The sequence below is a fragment of the Heptranchias perlo genome, chromosome 27 (assembly GCF_035084215.1).
Source record: "Heptranchias perlo isolate sHepPer1 chromosome 27, sHepPer1.hap1, whole genome shotgun sequence".
In the NCBI taxonomy this organism is placed as follows: Eukaryota; Metazoa; Chordata; class Chondrichthyes; order Hexanchiformes; family Hexanchidae; genus Heptranchias; species Heptranchias perlo.
In genome coordinates, this window is record NC_090351.1 from 42,542,674 (window position 1) to 42,561,131 (window position 18,458).

The 18,458-nt window shown below is 39.9% G+C and overlaps 1 protein-coding gene across 2 annotated transcripts in view; it reads left to right on the forward strand.

Annotated features, from left to right (window-relative positions):
• The first annotated feature begins 8,150 nt into the window (after positions 1-8,150).
• The window catches only part of alx3 (ALX homeobox 3), a 54,912-nt gene continuing 44,604 nt past the window's right edge, over positions 8,151-18,458 (forward strand). For both annotated transcript variants that reach the window (XM_068007879.1, XM_068007881.1), the window contains exon 1: positions 8,151-8,516. In XM_068007879.1, coding sequence (XP_067863980.1) covers positions 8,207-8,516 — 310 coding nt within the window. In that variant the 5' untranslated portion in view covers positions 8,151-8,206. The remainder of the gene's footprint in view (positions 8,517-18,458) is intronic.

Below are 18,458 nucleotides of genomic sequence, written 5' to 3' on the forward strand. Positions count from 1 at the left end.
GAGGGGGGACATGATTGAGGTGTACAAAATTATGAGGGGCACAGATAGGATGGATACTAAGGAGCTTTTCCCCTTCGTTGAGGGTTCTATAACAAGGGGGCATAGATTCAAGGTAAAAGGCGGGAGGTTTAGAGGGGATTTGAGAAAGAACTTTTTCACCCAGAGGGTGGTTGGAGTCTGGAACTCACTGCCTGAAAGGGTTGTGGAGGCAGGAACCCTCACAACATTCAAGAAGCATTTGGATGAGCACTTGAAATGCCATAGCATACAAGGCTACGGACCAAATGCTGGAATATGGGATTAGAGTAGACAGGGCTGATGGCCGGCGCGGACACGATGGGCCGAAGGGCCTCTCTCCGTGCTGTATAACTCTATGACTCTATGACTCTATTACCTCTACTACATCACCCTTGTCTACCCTTTCTGTTACTTCTTCAAAGTATTCAATAAGGTTGGTCATGCATCACCTTCCCTTTGAAACCTGTTATTTATTATATTTATATTTTCGGTTTCTAGATGTTTTTCTATTACATATTTGAGTAAGGAATCCATTATCTTTCCTACCACCGACGTTAAGCTAATTGGTTTATGGTTCCCTGGACTGATTCTATCTTCCCTTTTAAATATAGGAATCACATTAACTGTCCACCAGTCCTCTGGCACTATTCTCTTTTCTAATGAATTTTTATATAAATGTAATAGTGCCTCTGCTATCTCTTCCCCAATTTCTAATCAATCTAGAGACACAAAAGATATCAAAAATATCCTCTAATCAAAGAGCTGTTTATCTGGCTGAATGTCGCTAACAGAATCCACAGTCACTGAAATGTTCTTTTGTTCTTTGAAACTATTGGTTTAAAAAGTTTTCTTTTTCAATGTCTGTCTCCTTATTGTAAGTAATATATGAAATGTAGACATATCTTTATGATACTGTTATATAGGCATTTCAATATGCTATCATGAAAAGAACCCACAAACTTTTAGAGTAAATGTACGTTTTTGCAATCAGATCCCTTAATATGTGTAAGTGGATGTCTGTACTTCGGGGGAATTCGTTTGCTGTAGCGATGTTGTAATTTCTAAAAGAATGTATTTATGATTTTGCTAGAAATACTAACATCGGAATGATAGATAGACAGACAGACAGACACTGGGTTATTCCTTGAATATTGTAACATATTCTATCCAAGTACATTGTAGGTTTTCTGTCCATTCGCCGAACACTCTCGGAGTTATTTTAGGCTCGGTAAGATCCTTAGACAAAAATATGAAATGTTTGTAGTGCTTTTAATTCCAACCTATCACCATTAACGGGACAACAGCAATTTGTATTTATATCACCCTTTAACCGAGCGAAACGTCCCTTAGAATAAGATGAATTCAGTTCACAGGGCTTTAATTTTCTATTTTTTCCACATTTGGTGCCATTTTCCTTCTGTAGTTGGCTGTTCTTTGAAATCTTATAAAAAAGAAAATCTTATCGACAGATTGTTGATAAGCAAAGTAGTAACTGAAATTAAAAAAGAGGTTGTTGGAAATGCAAAACGGATCCCTGGTCAAGGCCTCTAAACTTCGGGCATTAACTTCTGGGATCAGATACTCGGGAACCTGCTTTGCATTTTCCAACATTCTCCCTTCTGCACATTTCCAAAGGAACTAAACAGGTAAGTGTCCAACACAGAGACCGCGCTCGTCATATAAAGAGTGGGAATCTGGTAATATATACATTGAGCAAGATAAGACTTTGAGAAATTTTGAATTAACTTAGCAAATAAAATATTGTATACTCCATACAGTAAATGTTTAAAATTCCAGTGGTCCAGGTCAGACGTGAAATTCAGTGACGTTGATTTTTTTATTTAATTGTAAGTTTATGTTCTTCCAGATTCAATCGGGTTTACTTTATATCGCACCCTTATCAAAACCCTATCACCAAAAGTCAGCGTTTATTGGCTAGCCAGCAGTAAATAAATAACAAAGTAAGCAGATAGTTAATTCGACAAAGTTTAACCCTAACATTGATTAATGTTCAACAAGATACAAATTGCAGGTAAATGCCCATATAAGATGTATAAATATTTACTATCTGGTTTAGATTTTATTTCTTGGGGTTTTATATAATTGTTAGTGTGCTCAGCGGGTATTTCTCGAGTTAAACTGTTAACTGCTGTTGAGATTGAATCCTCGAACTTCATACATTCCGGCCAAAATTATTTGTCGTGTGCTTTAAAAAAAACAAAGTGAGCGATTTATTGACGGGACTTTAGCGCGTTTCATTAAATATTCTGTAAGGAAGTTCTATCTGGTAATGGCTGAGCGGTTTAAATACAGTTTAATCCATCTCCTAATCACAATTACAAGTCTCTTCAATTGAGAAACTAATTCTTTAAAAACCTGTAAGAATTAGAATATGAAACGACGCTGTTATTCTAGAATTGGCGAGGAGGCAAATACGGTGTCTTGGTAATTACTTTAAAATGTTCTAATTTACAATACCTCTAAAAATTCGTTTACAATTTTTGGGAGATTTCTCGTTTTCAGTTTCTGTTCAGATTTGTTGCATGTTGAAGACTGGCCCTAGAGACCCGGGCGGTTTTGGAAGTGTCGTAAACCACAATCTCCGGTGATTTAAACGGGACAAGAATCTTTGATAAGGGAAGAGAATGTGAAAATTTCTAAACAACTTCCATTGTGAGATTTAATTGCAGTGGCTGGAATTTTTAACACGTTTTTGTTAATAGGAAAATGTGGCCAGTTGCTGTATTTTGGATCAATGCTCTCGGAATGTATGAAATTTATATCTAAAGTGTTGTATTTTTTATCTACATTTTAAAAGGTTTAGTCCTTCACATTTCAAAAAGTATTCCATCGTAATGAAAACAAACCATAACTTTTGCTACCTGTTTGACGGCACATTTCAACATTTACAGAACCGGATTCGTTAATCCGGAAAAGCCCCAAATTCTACTGATTAATTTCAGTGGAGTCCTGGGACAATCAAAATAGCCCTCCCCAAAAAGTGAAATGTTTGGGTTGCTAATATTAGTCCTCTCGGTGTTTTACAGAGGTTCCTCTATTAAAATGCCTCAGTTCATTGTTCTTTTTAAACAAATATGAAATTAAAAAAGCAAAATACTGCGGATGCTGGAAATCTGAAATAAAAACAGAAAATGTTGGAAACGCTGAGCGGGTCAGGCAGCGCCTGTGGGGAGAGAAACAGAGTTAACGTTTCAGATCGATGACCTATCAGAACTTTGAATAGAAAATATGAATTTCTGAGATATTCAAGTGAAATGTGTAATATTTTGGGATGTATTCCTTGAGCTTAACAGGTCAAGCCCAGATGCTGAGAGTTGGCGTGTCCGCTTCTCTGGTGCCGCGTTACGCTCAGTCATCAATAGAATTGTAATAATTATAATTTAGTATTTAGAGCGTATTTCTGACATAAAACCCCAGTGAACATAAGAACGGATGAAGTTACTGACTAGAGTTTTCTGGCGGCGGCTTCTTGTAACAGACGCAGTAGACTCTCATTTTCAGCTCATTTTCAAGTAAATTGTGTGTATATTTAATTGAAAACCGTTTATACGTCAGGTGACGTGAAGCAAGACATTTATTTAACAAGGAACATAATTGTTCTTTAAAATGTCCCAGATTAAATATTGTTTAAGATATTAATCTATCAGTTTATGCAGTACACAATCATAGCCAATCATCCAATACGCGATATTAAATAAAAGTTAGTTTGATAAAAACATAAGAAAAATCAAGGACGAGAAAATGCCCTTCAGTCCTCGAAGCTTGTCCCTCTGTTCCTTGAACTCTCTCACTTTAGCGTTCATCTACATTTTGAACATTCCTGGTGATTTTCTCTATCCTCCCTCGCAAGTTAAGTTAGAGTTCTGGAATGAATTGCATTTTAAAAAGTAAAATTTAATTATCAAGATTTAGCAGCTAATTTTAAACCGTCACAATATGCTGAAGGGATATTGATTGGTAATATTTATATTGGTGTTCGAGGTAGTTTAATAATCCGGACTGTAGCTTCCGTTCAACCCTCTCATTCACGTTAAAGTTACGTTCCTCGAATCTCAACCCTTGGTTGTGAAACCGGAAATCTGTGAAACCGGAAAGCATTTCTTTCTCACCAAATTCAGCAGCGATTTTTAAAGTTAAAACTAAGTCATGTCCTGTCTCTTCCTCGCCCCCAAATAAATTGCTGACATATTTCTGTAGATATGAAGGAAAGGACCATTTAACAGTTAAAGACGTTTATAGATTAGCTTGTCACTGTAACTCCGTTTCTGTAATACATATTTAACATTAAGAGCGAAATATCTATAAAGAAATCCATAGTCCTAATTTATTTCAATACTAAAACACGAATTTTTTACAATGAAAATGTCTGGCCTATCTTATTCATAATCATTTATAGTTTACAATAATATTGATTAAATATCACAAACTCTGGTCCAAAGTTTCATGAGGCATGTTAAACCTCGGAGAAAAAATAAATCCTTCCTGGTTACGTGACTCCCTGTGATCTACAACCCCCCTCCCCCCCCAAAAAAAAAATCTGCAACTTTAATCAAATATTTTAAAATATTAATAAATCATTTGCCTGTAAAAAATATTTTGGAAATTTAAATCTTCAAATCTTTTAACTGGTAAAATCAGTTTAAAGAATGACAATCGAGGTGTTAATGGGTGCGAGATGAATCAGGTCGAACTGGAATGAGGGACCGTGGATTTCTGGGCCTGTGCAGCTCGGTTTAATACAGAGAGACAGGGAGAGATAGACAGACAGACAGAGAGACAGAGACAGAGACAAAGAGGGAGACAGAGAGAGACAGACAGACAGAGGCAGAGAGAAGGCAGATATTCGCAGTCTGGTTTAATGCAGACAAAGACAGACAAACAGAGTGAGAGAGACACAGAGAGAGAGAGAGACAGAGTGAAAGAGAGTCTGACAGAGAGAGAGAGACAGAGATAAGGCAGATGTTTGCAGTCTGTTTAATACGGAGAGAGACAGACAGACAGACAGAGAGCGAGCCAGAGAGACGGCAGATATTCGCAGCCTGGTAACAGCAGCAGATCAGAATATTCCCAACAATCAATATATATGAATCCATAAAATATAATTATGTCTCTTTTACTTTAAAAGAAAAACACGAAAGTTGGGTGTAAATCAGTCGATTGTTACTTAGATGAGAGATTCATTACAATTAAAATCCAATGGTTGGAATATACTATACAAAGGAAAATAATGAGCAGAGACACTGAATACATCTCCGGTTGACTGTAAACCGTGACAGGCTTTGAAGTTTGTCCTTGTCTCCGTGATAGGGAGAGGTTACATTCTTTATCGCTCTGGTTCACCCTGTTTGTATAAATCTAATCCCGTTTTATAACATGGTCTTTTTACAAGGTTTACACATCCCGTGCTCCGATTCTTTCTTTTACTGATGGACAACGCATTTCCTTTAATATAATTCGCTACTTTTTCTCTGCTTATTACCCAATAAACCATTTTTTTTCAGTGTTGGCGATTCCGGTGGCCACAGTCATTACATTAAGCAGAGTTTCACTTTTTAAGAACATATTCAATAATTGTTTTTAACTCACAGAATTGCTGACGCGGGTTTGATTTTGGTTCTACATTTCCCTGCGGGGATTTTTTTAATAAATGAGTTTCACCCTGGAGTGGCTTTAATTTAGTTTACGCGCTAAAATCGCGAACATGAATGTAACATTAACCTACAACACCGTTTAACCTGTTCACAATACGCTGCCTGATTGTCAGTCCAGCGACTCTTTGTTTAAACCGATCACCTATCGGCTGCGATTAGATTCACTTTATTTTGAATATCTGCAGCCATCAGGCACCGGTTGGAGCAGATTTTACTGTATTTCCAGTGTTGTGATACAAGATCAACCTATTTGGAAAGCGACGAATGAGACTCCGTACTGAAAGAGTTAAACCACATACAGCCGGTCAGAAACTATCAAATATTGTGTACTAAAAACAACCAAACTGGATCTTTGCTTTTTCATGCAAATAAACAAATATAAATTCTGGCCAAAATACTAATTGTCTATGTTAATAAATTATTTATTGAGCTGTGTTCACAAATATGTCGCTGAGTTCAGTTCTTAAAGTTATTTGTAAATAGGAGAGAATGGACAGGCAGAACCCCAGAACGGGTCAGAGCTTGTAATCTGGGCCTTTGTCACTATGTTGGGTGAAGTGACCTCGCTTCTACTCCTAGTCAGGGCCAAACTTGTCCATTGCAATTAATCCCAAAAGTGAATTTGCCAGAGCCCCAAATCACATTTTTAACGCAAGTGGAGGGGAAACATGATTATTTGATTTGTTGGTTGGTGGGTTCCTATTGTCTTGAATAGGGAATTAGTTAGAAGGTAGGAGACAGAGAGTAGGAATAATGGGCATGTAATCCAATCGGGAGAATGTGACGAGTGGTGACCCCCCAGGGATCTGTACTGGGGACTCAGCTTTTCGGTCTTTTTATAAATTACTTAGATGATGGAATGTATGGGAGGCAGGTATATGGAGTTAGGTCACAGATCAGCCATGATGTCATTGAATGGCAAAACAGGCTAGAGGTGCTAAATGGCCCACTCCTGTTCCTATATTTCTAATAGAGAGCTGTACATCTAAGTTTGCTGACAACAACAAGTTAGGTGGCACAGTAAATAATGTAGATGGGAGCAGAAAGTTGCAAAGGGACATTGATAGATTCAGCGAGTGGACAAAACTGTGGCAGATGGAGTTCAATGCGGGGAAGTGTGAGGTTATCCACTTTGGACCTAAGAAAGTTAGTTCAGAGTATTTTCTAAATGGTGAGAAGCTAGGAACTGGAGAGGAGCAGAGTGATTTAGAGGTCCGAGTACAGAAATCACTAAAAGCTAGTGACAGGTACAAAAATAATTTAAAAGGCTACTGACATGTTGGCCTTTATCTCAAGGGGGCTGGAATGCAACGGGGTGGAGGGTATGTTATACTTATATAAAGCTCTGGTTAGACCCCATCTGGAGATGCTGCATTCAGTTCTGGGCACTGCACCTCAGAATGGATATATTGGCCTTGGTGGGGGTACAGCGCAGATTCACCAGAATGAAAGGGTTAAATTGTGAGGACAGGTTGTATAGACTAGGCTTGTATTCCTTTGAGTATAGAAGGTTAAGGGGATGATCTAATCGAGGTGTTTAAGACGATTAAAGGATTTGATCGGATAAATAGAAACGATTTCCTCTGGTGGGGGAGTCCAGAACAAGGGAGCAGAACCTTAAAAGGAGCATAACCATTCAGGGGTGATGTCAGGAAGCACTTCTTCACACAAAGGGGAGTGGAAATCTGGAACTCTCTCCCCCAAAAAGCTATTGAGGCTGAGGCTCAAATGAAAATTTCAAAACTGAGATTGATAGATTTTTGTTAGGCAAGGGTTTTAATGGTTACCCAACCAAGGCGGGTAGATGGAGTTAAGATACAGAACAGCCATGATCTCACTGAATGGCGGAACAGGCTCGAAGGGCTGAATGGCCTCCTCCTATTCCTATGTTCCTATGAATTGTTCGTTTGTTTATTTATTTATGTGTTGGTTTTACGTTTACTTATTATAATTTCAGTCTATTGAAACTGCCTGCTTTGGTTACATACAGTTATTCACCATAACCCAAACCATTCATAGAACTGGAATTAATCAATAGCTTGTAGCAAATTTGATTTTTCGGCCATTGTGATTCCATCTAAAGTGTAGGCGCATCCCATCCACCTCTCTATCTAACTAATAGTATCTATCTATCTATTACTCAGGGTATTCATTAGGGTTTTACTGCACTGGGAACTTTACTGCACTGGGAACTTTCAAAATGAGATTGTGTATCTAATCTGGAAAAAGTAAAAAATTCTTCCATAAAATGCCTGAATATTAAAGACTCCTTCCATGATAATCACTTTGCACCGTAATACTTTTGACATTTTCGAATTGACTGTTGCCCAGGATCACAGGGATGTGAAAGGGTTAATTGAGGCCGCGAGTGTTCCACGTGATTGGATTTTTAGGCGGTTATGTCAGAAATATCTGAACCCTCCTGTCCCTAAAGATCTTATTGTCTTATTTAGTAAACAGTCCGCCCACCTCAGTAATAGGGCGAGAGGGAGAGGAGAGAGAGAACAAGGTTTATTATGAAACATCAGCACAGCGGTGCCGGGCTGACCATGGAGTCCCGGATCTGTTCACCGTACCGCGCCTCTCCGAGCCAGAGCCACACAGAGCCGGAGCCCAATCCAGTGGCATTTTATCCCAGTGACAAACTTCACAGCATCATCGCCACTCGAAGCGGCTGCTTCCTCTCCAGGACCGGGAGCGTGTCGGAGCCTCCGTGCGATTACTGGAACAGTGATGGTCAGCAGGGGTTGCCAGCGGGGAACCGGGAGAGTGTCGAGAGACATCAGTCCAAATCGCTAAATGGGGAAGTGACTGTGAGCTCCGAGGGTGAGTGTCTGTATGCGGTGACCGTGTACAGAGAATGTGTTTCTGTATCCAGTAATCGTGTACAGAGAATGTGTGTCTGTAACCAGTGGCCGTGGACAGAGGGTGTGTGTCTGTAACCAGTGACCGTGTACAGAGGGTGTGTGTCTGTAACCAGTGACCGTGTACAGAGGGTGTGTGTCTGTAACCAGTGACCGTGTACAGGGGGTGTGTGTCTGTAACCAGTGACCGTGTACAGGGGGTGTGTGTCTGTAACCAGTGACCGTGTACAGAGGGTGTGTGTCTGTAACCAGTGACCGTGTACAGGGGGTGTGTGTCTGTAACCAGTGACCGTGTACAGAGGGTGTGTGTCTGTAACCAGTGACCGTGTACAGGGGGTGTGTGTCTGTAACCAGTGACCGTGTACAGGGTGTGTGTGTCTGTAACCAGTGACCGTGTACAGGGGGGGTGTGTCTGTAACCAGTGACCGTGTACAGGGGGTGTGTGTCTGTAACCAGTGACCGTGTACAGAGGGTGTGTGTCTGTAACCAGTGACCGTGTACAGGGGGTGTGTGTCTGTAACCAGTGACCGTGTACAGGGGGTGTGTGTCTGTAACCAGTGACCGTGTACAGGGGGGGTGTGTCTGTAACCAGTGACCGTGTACAGAGGGTGTGTGTCTGTAACCAGTGACCGTGTACAGAGGGTGTGTGTCTGTAACCAGTGACCGTGTACAGAGGGTGTGTGTCTGTAACCATTGTTGCAACTCTTGCTTCCCATTGTTACGGTTGTGGAAAGTATTTTCCAATACTGGACCTCTGATCTCTGTGGGTAACCTGAGCCATTCATGGGCACTTCCTCCTCTGGTGACAAGACCCTTCTGCCGTGTATGTTGTCATCGGGAGCAATGCTGAGTTGGAGATTCGCATGGAAGTCACTTCTTTTGGAGGGTCTTGTTCCAGCAGCACCGTTCACCCTTTCACTGAAAAACTCAGCGCTGTGCACGTGACAAGTCAGGCGGCAATAATATCTTCCTGATAGTTTTGATGTCAACCAATAACAATGAAAATGCTAGCAAATACTAAGCTTTACCTACACAAAATAGGTGAAAATATTTCCAGATTATTATATTTGATTAGTCAAAGCATTTTAATTTGAAAATAAATCACCTCATTTACCTTTTCTCTTTTACTCATTGCAACTTTGGTGGTGTCCTGTACTGGCGGCCTTGACCGTTTATCGTGATTTCTCAATAAAAGTTTCTGGGTAAAATTGCTCCTTAGGCTGCAGATGTGGCCTTAGTTTTGTAGCCATTCATCAGTCTGAGGCATACTCCTGAGACCTTCAATCTGGATGTTCTGTGTATGAAATGAGCCATCGGGGGGTACCCAGAAAAAGTATTTCTGATAGAAGGTATTGTAACAATTTGTACACTGGGTGGAAAGACAATCCTAGATATTTCAAATACCAGAAAGAAATGTGTCGTTTCTAGAATTGAACGTGCAGCGCAGCCAAGCTGAAACGATGTAACTGGTTATTACTTATTATTTGTTTAACAATGTGATGGCCAGAAACACTGACTTGGGAAACATTTTACAGAGAAAATATAATTTAAGGATTTTGTCTTTAGTTTTATCAAATACTTGTAATTGAGTAATGTAATAACAATGCATATAATACTTATTTACTCTTAACTGCATTGTGAGATTTGATGAGTATTAGATCATCCAATATTGGATGAACAGAAATTTCCTCCAACTAAATATTGGGAAGACCGAAGCCATTGTCTTTGAAGCCATGAACTCCATTCCCTAGCCACTGACTCTATCCCTCTCCTGGCCACTTTCTGAGGCTGAACCTGACCGTTCGCACCTTGGCGTCCTATTTGACTCTGAGATAAGCTTCCAACCCCATATCCAGTCCATCACCAAGACCACCTACTTCCACCTCCGCAACATCACCCGTCTCCGCCCCTGCCTCAGCGCATCTGCTGCTGAAACCCTCATTCATGCCTTTGTTACCTCTAGACTCCACTATTCCAAGCCGGCCTCCCATCTTACACTCTCCATAAACTTGAACTCATCCAAAACTCTGCTGCCCATATCCTAACTCACACCATGTCCCGTTCACCCATCACCCCTGTGCTCACTGACTTACATTGGCCCCTGGTCTGGTAACATCTTGATTTTAAAATTCTCATCCTTGATTTCAAATCCTCTATGGCCTTGTCCCTCCCTATCTCTGTAACCTCCTCCAGCCCAACAACCCTCCGAGATCTCTGCACTCCTCCAGTTCTGGCCTCTTGCGCATCCCCAATTTTCTTCACCCCATCATTGGCGGCTGTGCCTTCAGCTGCCTGGGCCCTAAGCTCTGCAATTCCCCCCCTAAACTTCTCTACCTCTCTCTCCTCCTTTAAGACGCTCCTTAAAACCTATCTCTTTGACCAAGCTTTTGGTCAGCTGTCCTAATATCTCCTTATATGGTTCAGTGTCAAATTTTGTTTGATAATCGCTCCTGTGAACTGCCTTGGGATGCTTTACTACGTTAAAGGCACTATATAAACGCAGGTTGTTGTTGAGATATAATAGGCACGTTATGGAATTTGTTACAAAAAGTGAGTGTTACTATTTAGATTTGGGGAATTATAATAAAGGTATTGAAACTTCTCCAATTTAAGATTAGCCTCAGTCTTAGAAAATTTGTCTTGGAAAATAAGATTACTGCAAAGGATTTTTTAAAATAACATTTATACTGTCCTAAAGGGTTTTTTTTTTGAATTGGTTGTAAACCTAGTATCTATACCTGTGCCAAGTTGGCTGATTGAAATTGTGTAATGTAGGGAGTACTAAAAATGCTCCCCAATTGTAGGGAGAAGAAAAATCAGCCAGGATTCTACTGGTATCGTCATCAGATCACTTGCACTGTGGTATCAGTCCAAGGCAGGATTGGTCTGTCTGGGAACTCGGGTAATATTCAGGTCCTTCCCTATTGTCAGCTAGCCTGCCAAAACTTAATAAAGTGTTAAATTGAGCAAGGTCCCAAAAGCCTGAAGCCTGAAGGTGCCAATGAATCATCGTGAGTCACTTTCTTCAGAACAATAGGAAGAGAATAAGTGGGAACAATAGAGAAAACCATATTGTGTGTATTTTGCCCAGAACAGATACACTACAGAATAAAACATTTAATATAATACTATAAGTAAAGCTTTAATTGTCAATATTTTAATAGTTATTAGTCTCTATATCAGGTCTAAGGGGGGGAATTAATGAAAATTGTAAATCACACTTTTTCTGTATTTGTTAAACACAGCTGTTCAATGACGTGAATGCTTTGAAACACATCACTGCTTCATCAAACTCGCATTTTCTTGCATGCAAACGATTTTATCATCCTTGCTGTTCCAATATTCAAAACTTCCAAGAAAAATGTCTTCAACTATAACTGGGCGGGTGATTTGTTCTCGCTGGATCTGCTCGTTAACCGGCATTGTCGCTGCCTTGAGATCTTTTTATGCAACATTACGGTACCGACCAGTAAATTGCGTAACAGGCCCGAACTATAGAAATTCACATGATGACAAATCATTTGCTCAAACCATTAAGTTTTTGGTCTTCGAGCTAAAGTTCCACATTTAACTTATGTAAACAATTGCTACAAACATTATCCCGAGGGGTTTCTTGTTCTATTTACAACAGACTGATTTTATAAATCATTGTATTAAAATAATATTATTTAGCAAATCAACATTGAAAAAAATTAAATAATATTAATTATTCCTGAAAAATGTGATTTAATGATGTTCCGCTCTGGGAATGTTAATTATAAAGGTTAAATGGACTGTTGAAGCGTAGATATGGAATTGGCGAAGAGACAAAGCAGAGAGTAGTTGTAAACTATTGTTTATCAGGCTGGAGGGAAGTATACAGGGGCGCCGCCCAGGAGTCCGTATTAGGAACACTGCTCTTTTTGATATATATTAATGACCTGGACCTGGGTATACAGGACATAATTTCAAAGTTTGAGGAGGATAGCAGCAGACTTCAGGAGGATATAGACAGACTGGTGAAATGGGCAGACACATTTCAGATGAAATTTAACACAACGAAGTATGAAGAGATGCATTTTGGAAGGAAGAATGAGGAGAGGCAATATAAACTAAATGGTACAATTTTAAAGGGGGTGCAGGAACAGAGAGACCTGGGGGTGTATGTATGCAAATCTTTGAAGGTGGCAAGACAAGTTAAGAAGGTTATTAAAAAGGCACACACTATCTTTAACTTTATAAATGAAGGCATAAGAACATAAGAGCATAAGAAAGAGGAGGAGGAGTAGGCCATACGGCCCCTCGAGCCTGCTTCACCATTCAATTAGATCATGGCTGATCTTCAACCTCAACTCCACTTTCCTGCCCAATCCTCATATACTTTGATTCCCCTAGAGTCCAAAATGTATCAATCTCAGCCTTGAATATATTCAACGACTGAGCATCCACAGCCCTCTGGGGTAGAGAATTCCAAAGATGCACAATCCTCTGCGTGAAAAAATGCCTCCTCATCTCAGTCTTACATGGCCAACCCCTTACCCTGTGACTATGCCCCCTAGTTCTAGCCAGGGGGAAACAACCTCTCAGCCTCGAACCTGTCATAAGAACATAAGAACATAAGAAATTGGAGCAGGAGTAGGCCAATCGGCCCCTCGAGCCTGCTCCGCCATTCAATAAGATCATGGCTGATCTGATCCCAACCACAAATCTAAAGAACACAAGAAGTCGGAGCAGGACCCGGCCACATAGCCCCTGGGCCCTCTCCGCCACCCACAGGGCATTGACCGATCCGAACTCAGCTTCATGTCCAATTTCCTGCCCGCTCCCCATAACCCCTAATTCCCTTTACTTCTAGGAAACTGTCTATTTCTGTTTTAAATTTATCTAATGATGTAGCTTCCACAGCTTCCTGGGGCAGCAAATTCCACAGACCTACCACCCTCTGAGTGAAGAAATTTCTCCTCATCTCAGTTTTGAAAGAGCAGCCCCTTATTCTAAGATTATGCCCCCTAGTTCTAGTTTCACCCATCTTTGGGAACATCCTTACTGCATCCACCCGATCAAGACCCTTCACAATCTTATATGTTTCAATAAGATCGCCTCTCATTCTTCTGAACTCCAATGAGTAGAGTCCCAATCTACTCAACCTCTCCTCATATGTCCGCCCCCTCATCCCCGGGATTAACCGAGTGAACCTTCTTTGTACTGCCTCGAGAGCAAGTATGTCTTTTCTTAAGTATGGAGACCAAAACTGTATGCAGTATTCCAGGTGCGGTCTCACCAATACCTTATATAACTGCAGCAATACCTCCTTGTCAAGACCCCTCAGAACCTTATATGTTTCAATGAGATCCCCTCTCATTCTTCTAAACTCCAGAGAGTATAGGCCCATTCTGCTCAACCTCTCCTCATAAGACAACCCTCGCATCCCAGGAATTAATTTAGTGAACCTTCATTGCACTGCCTTGTAGGCAAGTAAATCCTTCCTTAGATAAGGAGATCAAAACTGTACGCAATACTCCACGTGAGGTCTCACTAAAGCCCTGTACAATTGTAGTAAGACTTCCTTACTCTTATACTCCAACCCCCTTGCAATAAAGACTAACATGCCATTTGCCTTCCTAATTGCTTGCTGTACCTGCATGCTAACTTTCTGTGTTTCTTGTACCATGGCACCCAAGTCTCTCTGGACACCAACATTGACTAGTTTCTCACCATTTAAAAAATATTCTGCTTTTCTATTCTTCCTACCAAAGTGAATAACCTCACATTTCCTTACATTGTACTCCATCTGCCTCCTTCCCGCCCACTCACTTAACCTGTCTATATCCCATTGCAGACTCTTTGTGTCCTCCTCACAGCTTACTTTCCCACCTAGCTTTGTATCATCAGCAAACTTGGATACATTACACTCGGTCCCTTCATCTAAATCATTAATATAGATTGTAAATAGCTGAGGCCCAAGCACTGATCCTTGTGGCACCCCACTAGTTACAGCCTGCAAACCTGAAAATGACCAGTTTATCCCTACTCTGTTTTCTGCCCATTAACCAATCCTCTATCCATGCTAATATGTTACCCCCAACCCCATGAGCCCTTATCTTGTGTAACAACCTTTTATTGAATGCCTTTTGAAAATCCAAATATGCAACATCCCACTGGTTCCCCTTTATCTACGCTGCTAGTTACATCCTCAAAAAACTCAATAAACTTGTCAAACATGATTTCCCTTTCATAAATCCATGATTTCCCTTTCATGACTCTGCCTAATCATGTTATGATGTTCTAAGTGCCCTGTTACCACTTCCTTAATAATAGATTCCAGCATTTTCCCCACTACAGATGTCAGGCTAACTGTCCTGTCGTTCCGTGTCACCGCCTCTAGGGGACCAACATTTACTTTTGCTACTCTTCCTTTTTACATAGTTGCAGAAGCTCTTACAATCCGTTATTATTTTTCTTGCTAGCTTACTTTCATATTCTATTTTCTCCCTTTTTATCAATTTTTTGGAGGACACAACCAATTTTTTGGTCATCCTTTGCTGGTTTCTAAAACTCTTCCAATTCTCAGGCTTACTACTCTTCTTGGCAACATTATAAGCCTCTTCTTTTAATTTAATACTCTCCTTATCTTCTTTAGTTAGCCACGCGTGGATCACTTTTCCCGTGGAGTTTTTATTTCTCAATGGAATGTATGTTTGTTGAGAATATTGAAATATTTCTTTAAATGTTTGCCATTGCTTTTCAACCATCATATCGTTTAATTTAATTTCCCAGTCTACCTTCGCCAACTCGCCCCTCATACCTACGTAATTGGTTGTATTTAAGTTTAAGACTCTAGTTTCAGACTTAAGTATGTCACTTTCAAACTCAATGCGAAATTCTATCATATATATGATTCCCTGGTTGGTTCCATGACATATTGCTCTAGTCTTGAATGCATTTCATGAACTCGTCCTCCAAACTACTTTTGCCAATTTGATTTGTCCAGTCTATATGAAGATTAAAGCCCCCCATGATTATTGCATTACCTTTGTTACAAGTTCCTATTATTTCATGATTAATACTCTGTCCGATAGTATAGCTACTAATAGGGGGCCTATAAACTACTCCGACCAGTGTTTTCTGCCCCTTGTTATTTTTTGTTTCCACCCAGACTGATTCCACTTCCTGATCTTCTGAGCCAAGATCATTTCTCACCACTGTCCTTATGTCATCCTTTACTATTAGGGCTACACCCCCTCCTTTTCCATTTTTCCTGTCTTTTCTAAACATCATGTACCCTGAAATATTTAGTTCCCAATCTTGGTCACTTTGCCACCATGTCTCTGTAATGGCTGTTAGATTAAACTTAGAGTACAAAAGCAAGGAAGTTATGCTAAACCTTTGCAAATCACTGATTAGGCCCCAGCTGGAGTATTGCATCCAATTCTGGGCATCACATTTTAGGAAGGATGTCAAGGCCTTACAGAGAGCTCAAAGGAGATTTACTAGAATGATACCAGGGATGTGGGTCCTCAGTTATGCGAAGATACTAGAGAAGCTGGGATTGTTCTTCTTAATGGAGATGGGGTGAGAAAGTGGAGTCAAGGTAGAAGATCAGCTGTGATCTTATTAAATAGCAGAGCAGACTTGAGGGGCCGTATGGCCTACTCCTGCTCCTATTTCTTATGTTCTTATGTTCTTAGAGCAGAGAAGGTTAGGAGGAGATTTAATAGAGGTGTTCAAAGTCATAAAAGGTTGATAGGATACATAAGGAGAAATTGTTTTCTGTGCAGAAGGGTCAGTAATCAGAGCACACAGATTTAATATCATTGGCAAAAGAACCAGAGGGGAGATGGGGAGAATTTTTTTTTAACGCAGCGAGTTGTGATGATCTGGAATGCGCTGCCTGAAAGGGCGGTGGAAGCAGATTCAATAATAACTGTCAGAAGAAAATTGGATAAATACTTGAAGGGGAAACATGTTTGCAGGCCTATAGGGAAAGGGCAGGGGAATGGAACTAATTGGATAGTTCTTTCAAAGAGCCAACACAGACATGATGGGCCAAATAGCTTCTTTCTGTGTGTATCTTTCTACGATTCTATGCGGACTGTGGTTACAGCCAGCTGCACTGTGTGAGAAAATGATAATAGATAGATTTTAAATATGTAAAGCAGAGAGTTGGCGAGGGGAGTGATCTTATCGGAGACATTATGGAGACAATGGTGGGTTTGGTGTGAGTGCCGTGTTCCTACTCTGTAAACATTGGCCCGGGGATTCCGCATAAAACACTCCGAGAGCTAAATGGACCCAAACCCCGCTTATTGGTCCAGAGGGAGAACGCGGGGTGGGGCTGGGTTTGGTTTAGGGCACCTTGTTTTAAAATAATACAAAGCCATTTTAAATTAAAGAAATTTTCAGAAAAGTTAAATTGTTTTTTGGTGAGAGTTGAAACGTGTTCATTATGGGATGTGCGGTCCGCTCTCGGCTACTAAAGGGGCCGATAACCGTTTCTGTTGTCCTGGGATCCAATTTTAAGAATTGTTAATGATTTGCTATTTTTATTATTATAAAACCTTATTAACATCGATCAAATCACGTTTAGCTCAAAATAAAGGAAGATCTATTTTAAAAATCTGTCAATGGAAAGGAGGCAGCGGTTCTCCGGGCTCCGGGCGATTCAATCTCAAACCCGGGCTCCGGGCGATTCGATCTCAAACCCGGGCTCCGGGCGTCTCGCAATAAAACCACTTCGAAAAATATGTAAGTTAATTTATTTAAAACAAAAAAGTATACATTTCTTTATAAAAAGATCATCCAATACATTTGTGTACATTGTAAACCATTTAAGCGTCGATTGTGATAATTACTAAGAATTTAAAAAGTATGCTTCAATTTTATTTGTAATTAATTTGCATCAATTTATTCCAGCTGCAATATATTAAATATCAATTTTTATTTTAACTGTTGGATTTCTGTTGTATTTGGGATGGTATTCGCTGTAATTATTATTATTTTGTATTTGATAATGGAACGTTAATTTCTTTGGGACATGTCTTTGTTTTTCTGCACATGATGTTTAATAATTTTCTGATTAATCGGCACGTCACAAACTTCCATCCACCCAACCCTTTAATACGAAACGGAAAACATGCGAATTATATCTAATTTTGGGATGTAACAAATAACCTTCTTGTATTTTTGAAAACAGGATTCTTATTGTCTTAAACTTACTAAAAATCTAAAGAAACCGAATTAAACAGTTGGTCATTTCACTCATATTTTCGGAATTATCTGCCTGTTGCTGTCTGTTCGATTATTGGAAACTCATTTAAAGGGATGGTGAGAAATGTGTGTCCAGACTCGGTTCACAGCAGTTAGATTTAACCAAGAGAAAAGCCGCACAGTCTGGAAAAAATTGTCACCAAACACTTTCTCCATTTAATTCTACTTTTTATTGTGACTATTTTACATGTCGGGCGCTATGGAAATATCAGCCTTTAAAGCTCCAATATAAACCAATGCCCGTCATTTCTGTTCGTTATTTACGGTCTTTTATAAACAACAAGCGAGAGTGTAAACATGAACGTGCCGTTTTCAGAATTAATAAGCGAGACAAATATTCGGCGTGAAGAAGTGGATGAGAGATGTTTGTAGCGACCGCTGACGGGGTGTGTAGAAAGTGTTGGAGGAAACTTGTTTTAAACATGAGGAATTGAAATGTATTTGAAACACATTGAAAAATGATTTGAGGATTAATCGGGTCAAGATGCTTTTGTCAAAAGTTCTCAGTTTACTCAATTAAAATCCAATTTTCAAATATCTAACATATAGTAACTACATTAAATAATTTGCTTTAAACTGATTTTCTCTCTATTTCCAAGACTTCTTATCTCTCTCCTCTCTGTCTGACTCCTTTTCTCTCCCACAGACACGCTGTCTT